Genomic DNA, 12264 nt, shown 5'->3' with positions numbered 1-12264 from the left:
TCCAAACTGGTATGTTCCAAACTCAGATTTATCACTATCTAGGACTCTTTTTATAGCAGGAGCTCCTCTGCATATTAGGCCACGCTCCCGCTGGTGTAGCCAATCCTCCTGGAGCTAACAGTACGAATAGCCTAAGCTCTTGGAGGATTGGCTACATCAGGGGGCATGGCCTAATATGCAAAGGAGCTCCTGCTACAAAAAGAGCCCAATTTAACCATCTCTTCTGTTGGGGTGCATCAGGGCACTATTCCCCGCCCCCGCCCCCCCCATTATACATCCATACCAAGTTCTAGAACAGGATGAGAAGTTTGCCCTGCCCATCTCTCTGACACAGCTGATCTGTTTAGGGAGGGGCTGTGGCTCAGTGGAATAGCATCTGCTTGGCAAGCAGAGAGTCCCAGGTTCAATCCCCGGCGTCTCCAATTTAAAAAGATCAGGTAGTAGGTAATGAGAAAGATCCCTACTTGAGACCCTGGAGAGCCACAACAAGTCAGAATGAACAGTATCCATCTTGATGGACCAATGGCTTGCTATAAAGCAGCTAGGAAGGAGCTGTGGCTCAGTGGCAGAACATCTGCTTTGAATGCAGAAGGCTGCAAGTTCAATCCCCGGCATCTCCAGCCAAAAGGATCAGAGAGAAGGTGCTATGAAAGTCCTCCGGCTGAGACTTTGGAGAGCTGCTGCCTGCTAGAGTAGACAATACTGACCTGGATGGACTAATGCTGATCCTAGGCCTAATGAGGCCTACAGTCTCCAGGGAAGCCTGTATCAGTGTAGCTACAGGGCCTACATTTCCTAGAATCCCTTTTGTCCTTTTGATTAGGTGGGCAGCAGTTTTGGAGGGAAAAATTGCCCAGTGGAGACCAGAGAGGTGGGACCTGGAAGGAAGGAAATAAAAGGCCTAGCTAGAGAGGGGGAAGTGTTCTCTCTGGAAAAGGCTGAGCTGAGAAAGGCTGCAGTCATGAGAGCTCCAAAGAGTGGTGAGTCAGTTGGAATTAGGAAGGGAATGTATAGTGAGTCATGTCAGGGCTTTTATTTTGCTTTGTACCACCTTTATTGTTTCCATATTCACTGTTGCACTAAAGGTTTTATAACCCACTTGTTTAGTCTTGGGCACGTACAATAAACTGATTGTTGCTCTACTGCCTGGGTTTGCATGTCTCCTCGGTCACAGATAAAAGGTGTTTGCTGAGAAGGAAGGCTGAGTGCTCTGGGCCCTCTCAGACAGACCCTTACCAAATTTGTGGCAGCCAGTATAAGGCCCTCCCTGGTCCCCTGCTCACAACAGCTCTGATTCAGTATAAAATACAATCTGAGAGAGGTCACTATAATGGATAACACAACAAAAAAATACAAGCTAGTGACCAATTTACTAAGAAATATATAGAAACCAGTCCAAATGTCCAAAACATGTACATTCAAGTCCCAAAGTAGTGTGGTGACAAGCCAATCAATTAAGTACTTGTTTCTTTCCAGTCTTCACCAGACCTGGAACCAATATTGATTCAATTATATAGATTCGTTACATAATTTTTAAAAAAGGGGGACGCAGAGTGTCTCCAACAGAAATTTCACATCGGCTACAGCTCAGTATGAGGCTTCTCTCAAGAAGCCTCATACTGAGCTGTAGCCGATGTGAAGTTGCTGTTGGAGATGCTCCGTGTCCCTCTTTTTAAAAAATTATGTAAAGAACCTATATAATGGAATCAATATTGTATAATCAAAAATTATGTAAAGAATCTATATAATTGAATCAATATTATGTAATCAAAAATTATGTAAAGAATCTATATAATTGAATCAATATTGGTCCCAGGTCTGATGAAGACTGGAAAGAAACAAGTGCTTAATCGATTGGCTTGTCACCACACTACTTTGGGACTTGAATGTACATGTTTTGGTCATTTGGACTGGTTTCTATATATTTCTTAGTAAATTGGTCACTAGCTTGTATTTTTTGTTGTGTTATCTGATTCCGTATAAGGCAGCTTCATGCTTTCCAGGGGCATTTGACTGCTTTCATGAACAGCCCAGTCATCGCAAACATACCTTGAGACAAGACAGATCTAAAGTCCTCAAGTCCCTCCACCATTCTCCCCCACCCTGAGACCCTCAAGCCAATCATACCATTTTGTGCTTATTTATTTGCTGTTAAAGTTCTGTTAAAGTTCACAATAAAACGCCAGTTTTGGAAAAGTGATCCGAAGTCAAATCCAACTGAGGTAAAAGCCGGAGGCGTGGTGGGGGGTGGGGGAAAAGGAAGGAAGCACCAAAGAGGCAGGAGACATGCTAACGCAAACCAGACGTTTTCCTGGCCTGTCCACAGGGAAGAGACTTTCTCTTGTCTCAGAAATACTAGCGCAGAGAGATAGAAAGGAGACTTCACTGGGTCCCGTAAGGCTTTCACCCCCATCCATGAACCTGAGATCAACGCACACACCCTAAAGGGGTTGAATGGTGCAAGGCTCGTTTGATTCCCCTTTCACCTGCTGGACGCCTCCAGCGCTCAAGAAGACAGTGTTGTTCCATCTGGGGATCTTGTAGCTGCTTGTGACTAGTCCCCGTCAGGGCACTGAAGTGGAAGAGGATTTTTTATTTTGACTGTTTCCCCCACCACACTTCTGTTCTGTTTGCATAACGAAATAATCACAGAAGCCCTTGGGAGGTGGTGGGCTCCTTCCTTGGAGGTTTTTAAACAGAGGCTAGATGGCCATCTGACAGCAATGAAGATCGTGTGAATTTAGGGGGAGGTGTTTCTGAGTTTCCTGCATTCTGCCGGGGGTTGGACTTGATGACCCTGGAGATCCCTTCCCACTCTATGATTCTATGATCCTAAATGTTCAGAGAGTTCCCATGCGCCCTTATGGAAAGGGATAATATATTTACTAAGCAAGGTCGAGGCCGTGAGTAATGATTCCCTGATATAGTTCCACCTGAGCAGCGAGCGCTGCTTCTTTCGCTACTCTGATTCCGAGAGACGACATGTAGGAGACTGGCTCTATAGAAAGACCGCTGAGTTCAGAGTGTGGTTTCCTGCTTCCAGCAATTCCCCAGACTTCGCTCCAAAAATCTAGCTGCCCCGAACCAATGAGTTCCAACGAATTCCTCTTCCCACACGCACAGAAGATTTACTGCCTTGCTATAAATATTTGTTCTCTGTGCTTCGAAAATTCCGACGCCCTCCATTTCCACATTAAGTTAATTGTGCTCCTCTTGTCCTCGAGGTGAAAACATCTGCTGGATGGTCTAGCCCCACGGATTTCCAGGCAGGGCTAAATTGCAGTTCTTCCCCGCACGTGCAGGGGCCAATAGGTACTGATCTCCTAGACACGGCTATGGCAGCAGCTCCGGGTCCGTATAAGAAAAGTTTCTAAACTCTTCTTGGTTGATCATGGAAAGCATTCCTTCTTCGATGGGGGTGAGGACAGGTTCTTCCTTTAAAAATTCAGGGTCAAAATTGCTGACGTCTTCTTTGGATTTCTGCCAGACACAAACAGAAAATAACATATTAGGTGCAATGTTCCCTCTAAGCTGTGGAGTCTTGTGAGCGAACATTCTTCTCTGTGAGCTACTGGCATTAAAGTGGTGAGCTCCTGCATCAATTAGTTTGCTCTGGGGCCATTTTTCCTGAGCTGAGACAAAAATGTGTGAGCCGGAGGCTAAAAAATTGTGAGCTAGCTCACTCTAACTCAGCTTAGAGGGAACACTGTGTATTCCGGCTCTTGGTTTGTTTCCCGGCTGTTCATACCAGTTTCAAAGGATTAGCTAAAAACCAGCCACTGCTGACACGCTTTTTAACTAGCCGCCTCTGGGTTGAGCAATACTTGGAGGTTTTGTGGGTGGGGCTTGAGACATAACGTCATAAGCTTCTAAGATGGCCATTTTCTCCTGGTGAGCTGATTTCCATGGCCTGGAAATCAGCTGCAGTAGCAGGAGACCTCCAACCACCATAGGTTTGCCAAGCTCCCACTGTGGGAGGGCGATTCCCTGGTTTGGAGGGCCCCAACCAGCAGGCCTGGAGCAGGTTGCTGGGGGAATCCCCGCCCCCAAAGAGCCACATTGTCACATGACATGCCCTGCACAGTGATGTCACCCGGAAGTGACATCATCACACTGGGGACGCTCTAGGATTCATGGTAAAAACTCTATGGTACCATACATTTTTTTTTTTTTTACCGTGAATCCTAGAGCATCCCCAACGCACTGTGCCCTGTGCGATGACGCCGTTTCTGGGCGACACCATTGTGTTGCGTGCACAAAGCGCATGCGAGAGGACTCCCCTGCCGCAGCGGCAGAGGGACTTGGCAACCCTAAACCACCGCTTTCAGGTTGGCAACCTTAGTTTTAACCGAGAACATCCCAGTTATAAAAATAAGTGGAAACTCTCATGACGACAATGAAAGAAAAGACCGGTTTGCAAGACAACCGCTTAGGTGGGGGGGCTGGGTTTTTGGCAATTTCACTTCCTGTCGTCATGAGTTAATTAAGTGTTTGTTTATTTATGCATGCTGATGTTTAGCCAGTCAGTTTTGGGACCAATCAGAATGTCTGCACGCTTTTCCCTCCAGAGGCTAGGTGTCAATATGCATAGCGACCTGTAAGGAAAAACCCTAATTGGCTAATCAATATATTTGGGTGAGGGAACGCATTAGGTTACTTTTATGGCCCTTTGTCTCTAGTCCTCAGATCTCCATGCGGTTGCAGTTGAGACTCAAGAGAGTCAACATGTAGTTCAGGAGTCAGATAAGATACTGAATCCTTTGTTGTTTTCTTAGAACTCCCAGTCATTCCCTTCCCTCACTAGTAAAGTAAACTTACTTTGTTTTAAAGCTAAACCGTGCGTCTGGCTGTTATTGTAGTTCGCCCCATGTTACTCTGCTAAACGCAATGAACTTCTAACAGGGGGAAACTCAGTGTCCAGGAAGGGTGCTATGCCTACTGACCCCGCTCTGGCTAATCTAATTTAATTTAATTTTTCAATTTATACCCCGCCCTATCCCGCAAGCAGGCTCTGGGAGGGCGGCTTACAACATTAAAAACCTTACAGAAGCATTAAGCAAACCGCATCCAGCCTTGCCAATCTCCTAATTACAAATCTGTAAAATTACAGAATCACAGAATTACCAAAATAGCATCCAACATCACTTAAGCTCCTAGACAGGAAGGTGCTGATAAGGCTACAACCTGTCTCAAGGAACACCTCTGCTCCATGATAACAGTCCCACAAGACACAAAATAGGGTTGCCAACCTCCAGGTGAGGCCTGGGGATCTCCTGGCATTACAGCCCATCTCCAAACTACAGAGACCAGTTCTGGATAAAATGAATGCTCTAGAGAATGGACTCTTACGGCAATGTACCTCTCTGAGGCCCCTATCTTCCCCAGGCTCCACCCCCAAATCTCCAGGAATTTCCTGACCAGGAGGTGGCAACCCCACTCCTTCCCACTGACAACCCTACAACAGAGAGCACCCAAAGAGATCTCAAAAGTATCTTGGCCAAGGCAGACTGGCCTTAGGGTCTGGGGTTCAGGGTTTTTCCTTATAACTGTACCCTATCTACGGCTTCTGCTTTGTGTTGTCTGTGAAGAATCGGCAGCTCTTTAACTGCAATGCCAACCTCCAGGTGGAGCCAGGAGAGATCCTGGTATTACAACAGATCTCCAGGTGACTGAGATTCATTCCCCAGGAGGAAAACAATTGTTGGAGGATGGGTTCTATGAAACTGTATCCAGTTAAGGACCGTCTTATCCTCAAATCCCGCCCTCCTCAAACTCCGCCCCCAAGCCTCCAGGTATTTCCAACCCAGAGCTGGCCACCAACCCCCTACGATTGGTGATGCTTCATTGTTCCCAGGGCTTTATTTGTAGCAAGAACTCCTTTGCATATAAAGCTGAACTCATTTGCATATTAAGCTGAACTCATTTGCATATTAAACCGAACCCCCCAGCTGTAGCCAATCCTCCTGGAGCTTACAGTAGGCCCTGTAAGAAGAGCCCTGTAAGCTCTTGGAGGATTGGCTACACCGGGAGGGTGTGGCCTAATAGGCAAAGAAGCTCCTGCTACAAAAAGAGACTAGTTTCAAAAATCAGAAATATTGACAGAACCTCCAGGAATCAAGCGATAGGTGACCTTTAGAAAAATCGTGCAAGAAACGGCTCTGTTGTCTGAAACAGTTAAGTGTTCCAGTTATCCCTCGGTAGAAAGAAAAGCCGGATTACTTTGGTTACGAAACTAGATTTGAGTCCAGTGGCACCTTACAGACCAATGGGATTTTCAGGCTGGGAGTTTTTGTGAGCCTAAACTCCTTTTGTCAGTTGCAAAGGAGAAGCCAGTTTGGTGCAGTGGTGAAGTGTGTGGGCTCCTATCTGGGAGAGCCGGGTTTGATTCCCCACTCCTCCACTTGCACCTGCTGGAATGGCCTTGAGTCAGCCATAACTCTGGCAGAGGTTGTCCTTCTGTCAGAGCTCTCTCAGCCCCACCCACCTCACAGGGTGTCTGTTGTGGGGGAGGAAGATAAAGGAGATTGTGAGCTGCTCTGAGACTCTGACATTCAGAGTGGAGGGTGGGATATAAATCCCGTATCTTCTTCTATCTTCTTCTTCTCCTCCACTTGCAGCTGCTGGAACTGCCTTGGGTCAGCCATAGCTCTCACAGAGGTTGTCCTTGAAAGCGCAGCTTCTGGGAGAGCTCTCTCAGCCCCACCCACCTCACTGGGTGTCTGTTGTAAGGGGAGGAAGGTAAAGGAGATTGTGAGCTGCTCTGAGATTCTGAGATTTGGAGTGGAGGGTGCAATATAAATCCAATATCTTCTTCAGTGTTTTGGGCGTGGGCGTCACACAAGTTTATTTTCAAACACCCCCTCCCCCAGATAAACCAGCGGCTAGTTGCACCTTGGATGCATCACTGCTGCACGCAGAAGCTTAAAGTCGCGCTTGACAAAAATTCCAATTCACTTACGATTAGGGTTGCCAATCCCAGGTGGGGGCAGGGGATCCTCCGGTTTGGAAGCCCTCCCCCCGCTTCAGGGTCATCAGAAAGCTGGGGGAGGGGAGGGAAATGTCTGCTGGGAACTCTATTATTCCCTATGGAGATTTATTCCCATAGAAAATCATGGAGGATTGATCCGTGGGTATCTGGGGCTCTGGGGGGGGCTGTTTTTTGAGGTAGAGGCACCAAATTTCCAGTACAGCATCTAGTGCCTCTCCCCAAAGTATCCCCCAAGTTTCAAAACGATTGGACCAGGGGGTCCAATTCTATGAGCCCCAAAAGAAGGTGCCCCTATCCATTATTTCCTATGGAAGGAAGGAATTGAAAAGGTGCCGTCCCTTTAAATGTGATGGCCAGAACTCCCTTTGGAGTTCAATGATGCTTGTCACAGCCTTGATCTTGGCTCCACCCCAATGTCTCCTGGCTCCACCCCCAAAGTCCCCAGATATTTCTTGAATTGGACTTGGCAACCCTACTTACGATCCGAGGCCGGAAAGGTGGTTCGATCTGGCGCGTGTTCAGCAGGTCCCAATCCAGTTCCTTAAAGTAGGGATGCAGGAGGATCGTCCTCTCTCCACCCAAGGCGCTACTGCCCAGTCGCTTTTTGGGGTTCTTCGTCATGAACTGGAAAAGCAAAAAAGGAAAGGAAAAAAAAACAGCATGGAAGAGAGCGATGCTGTCAGTCGTGCACTCTGAAGTTTCCAATCGGTCGTCATCAGGGGTCGTTTTGTAGAAAAATAGGTGGTGGAGCTCACTGGCATAACTCATTAGCATATGCTGCCCCCGCCCCCAGCCAAAAGCAAGCTGATGCAAGAAACGAGAGCCCCAGGAGAGTGAGGCCTGCTTGGGTTGGCTAGAGATCCAGCCAGCTCAAGCAGGCCTCACTCGCCTGGGGCTCTCCTTGCCCCCCCCCCCCACCACACACAGTCAAAAGGCCAGCAAGCCACCCTCTGCCGAAAATTACATAAGAAGTGGCAAAAGGGTGGTGTGGGCTTCTCCAGGGGTTAATGAGGACTGCTGGAGGTGTGGGAAAGCCCCTGGTGACGGGCTGGCTGCCCGCTCTCCTAATCCAGGGATTGTTATGCAGCTGCACCTACTATTTAATGGACAAGGTAGGTGGGGAGGAAGGGGGCCCATCAGAAAGGTTCAGGAGCTGTGCTCCCGTGAGCTCCTGCTGCATCTGAGGCCTGGTCTTCATCCAAAATCTGTGCGTTGGCACAAGCCCAGATGCCCCTTGACCCTGTAGGATTAGTTTTCTCCTGGGCTCCTTTATAGGGAGAACAAGACGGTGACCCTGCTTTAAATCTGCAGTGCACAACTCTGAGTTTGGTGTAGTGGTGAAGTGTGCAGACTCTTATCTGGGAGAACTGGGTTTGATTCCCCACTCCTCCACTTGCACGTGCTGGCATGGCCTTGGGTCAGCCATAGCTCTGGCAGAGGTTGTCCTTGAAAGGGCAGCTGCTGAGAGAGCTCTCTCAGCCCCACCCACCTCACAGGGTGTTTGTTGTGGGGGAGGAAGATAAAGGAGATTGTGAGCGCTCTGAGACTCTTCGGAGTGGAGGGCGGGATATAAATCCAATATCTTCATCTACCTCACAGGGTGTCTGTTGTGCGGGAGGAAGGTAAAGGAGATTTTGAGCCGCTCTGAGACCCTTCGAAGTGGAGGGCGGGATATAAATCCAATATCTTCATCTACCTCACAGGGTGTTTGTTGTGGGGGAGGAAGATAAAGGAGATTGTGAGCGCTCTGAGACTCTTCGAAGTGGAGGGCGGGATATAAATCCAATATCTTCATCTACCTCACAGGTAGGGTTGCCAAGTCCAACTCAAGAAATATCTGGGGACTTTGGGGGTGGAGCCAGGAGACTTTGGGGGTGGAGCCAGGAGCAAGGGTGTGACAAGCATGATTGAACTCCAAGGGAGTTCTGGCCATCACGTTTAAAGGGACAGCACACCTTTTAAAATGCCTTCCTTCCATAGGAAATAATGAAGCATAGGGGCACCTTCTTTTGGGGCTCGTAGAATTGGACCCCCTGGTCCAATCCTTTTGAAACTTGGGGGGTTTTGGGGGGATAGGCACTAGATGCTATACTGAAAATTTGGCGCCTCTACCTCAAAAAAACAGCCCCCCCAGAGCCCCCGATACCCGCAGATCAATTCCCCATCATTCCCTATGGGAATCATTCATGGAGGTGTATAATGGCTGTGGGGGTGGGGCTTCCCCCGCCGGCCAGCTGGCTGGGGGAGGGGGGAAGCCTGTAAAACCCGGGGATCCCCCGCTGGGACCTGGGGATTGGGAAGCCTACTCACAGGGTGTCTGTTGTGGGGGAGGAAGGTAAAGGAGATTTTGAGCCGCTCTGAGACCCTTCGAAGTGGAGGGCGGGATATAAATCCAATATCTTCTTCTATATGAAGGGAATTAAATCCCAACCTTTAAAATATCGTATTTATTGCAGGGCTTTTTTTTGTGTGGCAGGAACTCCTTTGCATATTAGGCCACCCCCCACCCCCCGCCCGATGTAGCCAATCTTCCAAGAGCTTACAGGGGGTGGCCTAATATGCAAAGGAGTTCCTGCTACAAAAAAAGCCCTGATTTATTGCAGCGCTTTAATTTTTTTTTTAGCAGGGATGCGCAGGAACGCAGTTCTGGCTGGCTTGGTGTCAGGGGGTGTGGCCTAATATGCAAATGAGTACAGCTGGCGGGTTACAAGTGTAAACTGGTACTAAGTTAGGATCAAATGGCAAAGTAGTGTAATAAATTAGAAGACCGTTTGGTCCGGATAGCAATAAAAGGTAATTAAAATTGCCTTTTAATTGCTTTTGCTACAAGTCTAGGTAAGACAAAAGGACATATATTTCCTAGAATGATGTTCTTGTCCACCTAATTTACTTTTTAGCATCGTCCTGTATACCTTGTCTGAAGACGTATGTATGCGTGCAAAAGCTTCCATTCTGAATGAAACTTTGTTGTTCTTAACGGTGCTGCTTGACTCCTGTTTGGTTCTAGCCTCCAGGTGGGCAGTCACTTAAAGATCAGATGTGTACACAGGGCTTTTGGGGTGGAAAAAGCCCAGCAGGAACTCATTTGCATATTAAGCCACACACCCTGCCGTCGCCATTGTTTCACACAGGGTTTTTTTTCTTAAGAAATAGCCCAGCAGGAATTCATTTGCATATTAGCCCCCCCCCCGGTGCCGAGTCAACCGGAGCTGCGTTCCTGTGCGTTCCGGCTCAAAAAAAGCCCTGCGTGCACGCGAGAGATACCAAATTCGACTTGCAACGGTCGCCTTTCAGGTTCCTAGATCAGCAATGTGGCCTGGAAGAAGGTTGTTTATGGACACATGATAAGTCAAGACCCTGGTGATCAATAGGGATCGACGGGGTGACAGATGTCGCAAGCGGATCGTCCTCGCATCCGTAACATGCTAATTAGAAGCCTAGGGAGCACGTTGCCACAGCCACGCAACGTATCTTGAAGGAATCTCAATAATATTATTTTCTTCCACGTCAGCATTTTTGGCATACCACGCATTGGACTGTTATACAAGAATTGCATGTGTATTGCAACTGGGGAGAAAGGGGGAGGGGGAAGAAGGATGACACTGAACTGCCAGAGAACTGTTCATTGTATACTTTCAATATTATTGTTTCTAAAAAAAAGGTGAAGGTAGTCCCCCTGTGCAAGCACCGGTCGTTTTCGACTCTGGGGTGACGTTGCTTTCACAACGTTTTCACGGCAGGCTTTTTACGGGGTGGCAGAGCGGTAAAGCTGCAGTACTGCAGTCAGAGCCCTCTGCTCAGAACCTGAGTTTGATCCCAGCGGAAACTGGTTCAGGTAACCGGCTCCAGGTTGACTCAGCCTTCCATCCTTCCGAGGTCGGTAAAATGAGGACCCAGCTGGCTGGGGGGAAAGTGTAATGACCGGGGAAGGCAATGGCAAACTCCCCATAAAAAGGTCTGCTGTGAAAACCTGTGAAAGCAGGGTCAACTGGTGCTCGCACAGGGGATCTTTCCCTTTTCCTTGCCATTGCCTCCCCCAGTCATCTACACTTTCCCTCCAGCAAACTGGGTATTCATTTTACCGACCTCGGAAGGATGGAAGGCTGAGTCAACCTGGAGCTGGCTACCTGAACTCAGCTTCCACAGGGATCGAACTCAGGTCGTGAGCAGAGCTTAGGACTGCAGTACTGCAGCTTTACCACTCTGCGCCAGCATTGTAATTGTAGTACATTACAAGTTGAATTTATTTTCTATTGTGTACACAGTTTATCTTTAAGCGATTGTTCAACCTTGACCGTGTTTTCCATCTGTTTTGCCAGGGGGGTTTTTTGTAGCAGGAACTCCTTTGCCTATTAGGCCACGCCCTCCTGATGTAGCCATTCCTCCTGGAGCTTACAGTAGGCCCTGGACTAAGAGCCCTGTAAACTCCAGGGGGATTGGCTACATCAGGGGGACGTGGCCTAAAAGCTACAAAAAAGAAAGAAAGAAAAAAGCCCATGTTTTGTTACACAACCTCCAGGTGAGACGTGGAGGTCGCTCAGAATTGGAACTCGTCCCCAGACTACAAAGATCAGTTCCCTTCAAGGAAAGGGCAGCTTTGGAGGGCAATACCCTGCTGAGGTCCCCCCCTAGGACTTCAAAGTTCCCGGGCTGGGAGGGGGTACCATAGTTTTCCCTCTCAAATTGCTGGAGAATCTGGGAAAACCTTAGAGTTTTCTCGGATGCTCCTAAAATCATAGAATCCTAGAGTGGGAAGGGACCTCCAGGGTCATCTAGTCCAACCCCCTGCACAATGCAGGAAACTCACAAACACCTCCCCCTAAATTCACAAGATCTTCATTGCTGTCAGATGGCCATCTAGCCTCTGTTTAAAGATCTCCAAGGAAGGAGAGCCCACCACTTCCTGAGGAAGCCTGTTCCACTGAGGAACCACTCTAATGGTCAGGAAGTTCTTCCTAATGTTGAGCTGGAAACTCTTTTGATTTAATTTCAACCCATTGGTTCTGGTCCTACCTTCTGGGGCCACAGTAAACAATTCTACACCATCCTCTATAGGACAGCCCTTCAAGTCCTTGAAGATGGTGACTTCCTGTTTGGCTGGAAGACAGTCTGCAGCTCCCTAACAGAGGGGGATTTTATTGTCACTGTTCAGGGTATTAAAGACCCCTGATAAGGTCTATGCTCATTAACCCTAGGCAAGGGTTAACCCAAGACGACTTATCTTCCTTTAATGCTGTTGATATCGAACTGGAGCAGTCAGGGAGCTGACTCCTTCA

The 12264-nt window shown here is 48.1% G+C and overlaps 1 protein-coding gene across 1 annotated transcript in view; it reads right to left on the bottom strand.

The window, feature by feature from the left end:
- Positions 1-3124: 3124 nt before the first annotated feature.
- Positions 3125-12264, bottom strand: part of PRKCH (protein kinase C eta) — a 196689-nt gene continuing 187549 nt past the window's right edge. The window contains exons 13-14 of the mRNA XM_060262476.1: positions 7469-7612; positions 3125-3480 (exon numbers count right to left, since the gene is read on the bottom strand). Of these exons, the coding sequence (XP_060118459.1) occupies positions 3334-3480; positions 7469-7612 (291 nt within the window). The 3' untranslated portion in view covers positions 3125-3333. The remainder of the gene's footprint in view (positions 3481-7468; positions 7613-12264) is intronic.

This window comes from Heteronotia binoei, chromosome 21, assembly GCF_032191835.1.
Source record: "Heteronotia binoei isolate CCM8104 ecotype False Entrance Well chromosome 21, APGP_CSIRO_Hbin_v1, whole genome shotgun sequence".
NCBI classification, from domain to species: Eukaryota; Metazoa; Chordata; class Lepidosauria; order Squamata; family Gekkonidae; genus Heteronotia; species Heteronotia binoei.
This window is presented reverse-complemented; position numbering and strand designations above follow the sequence as displayed.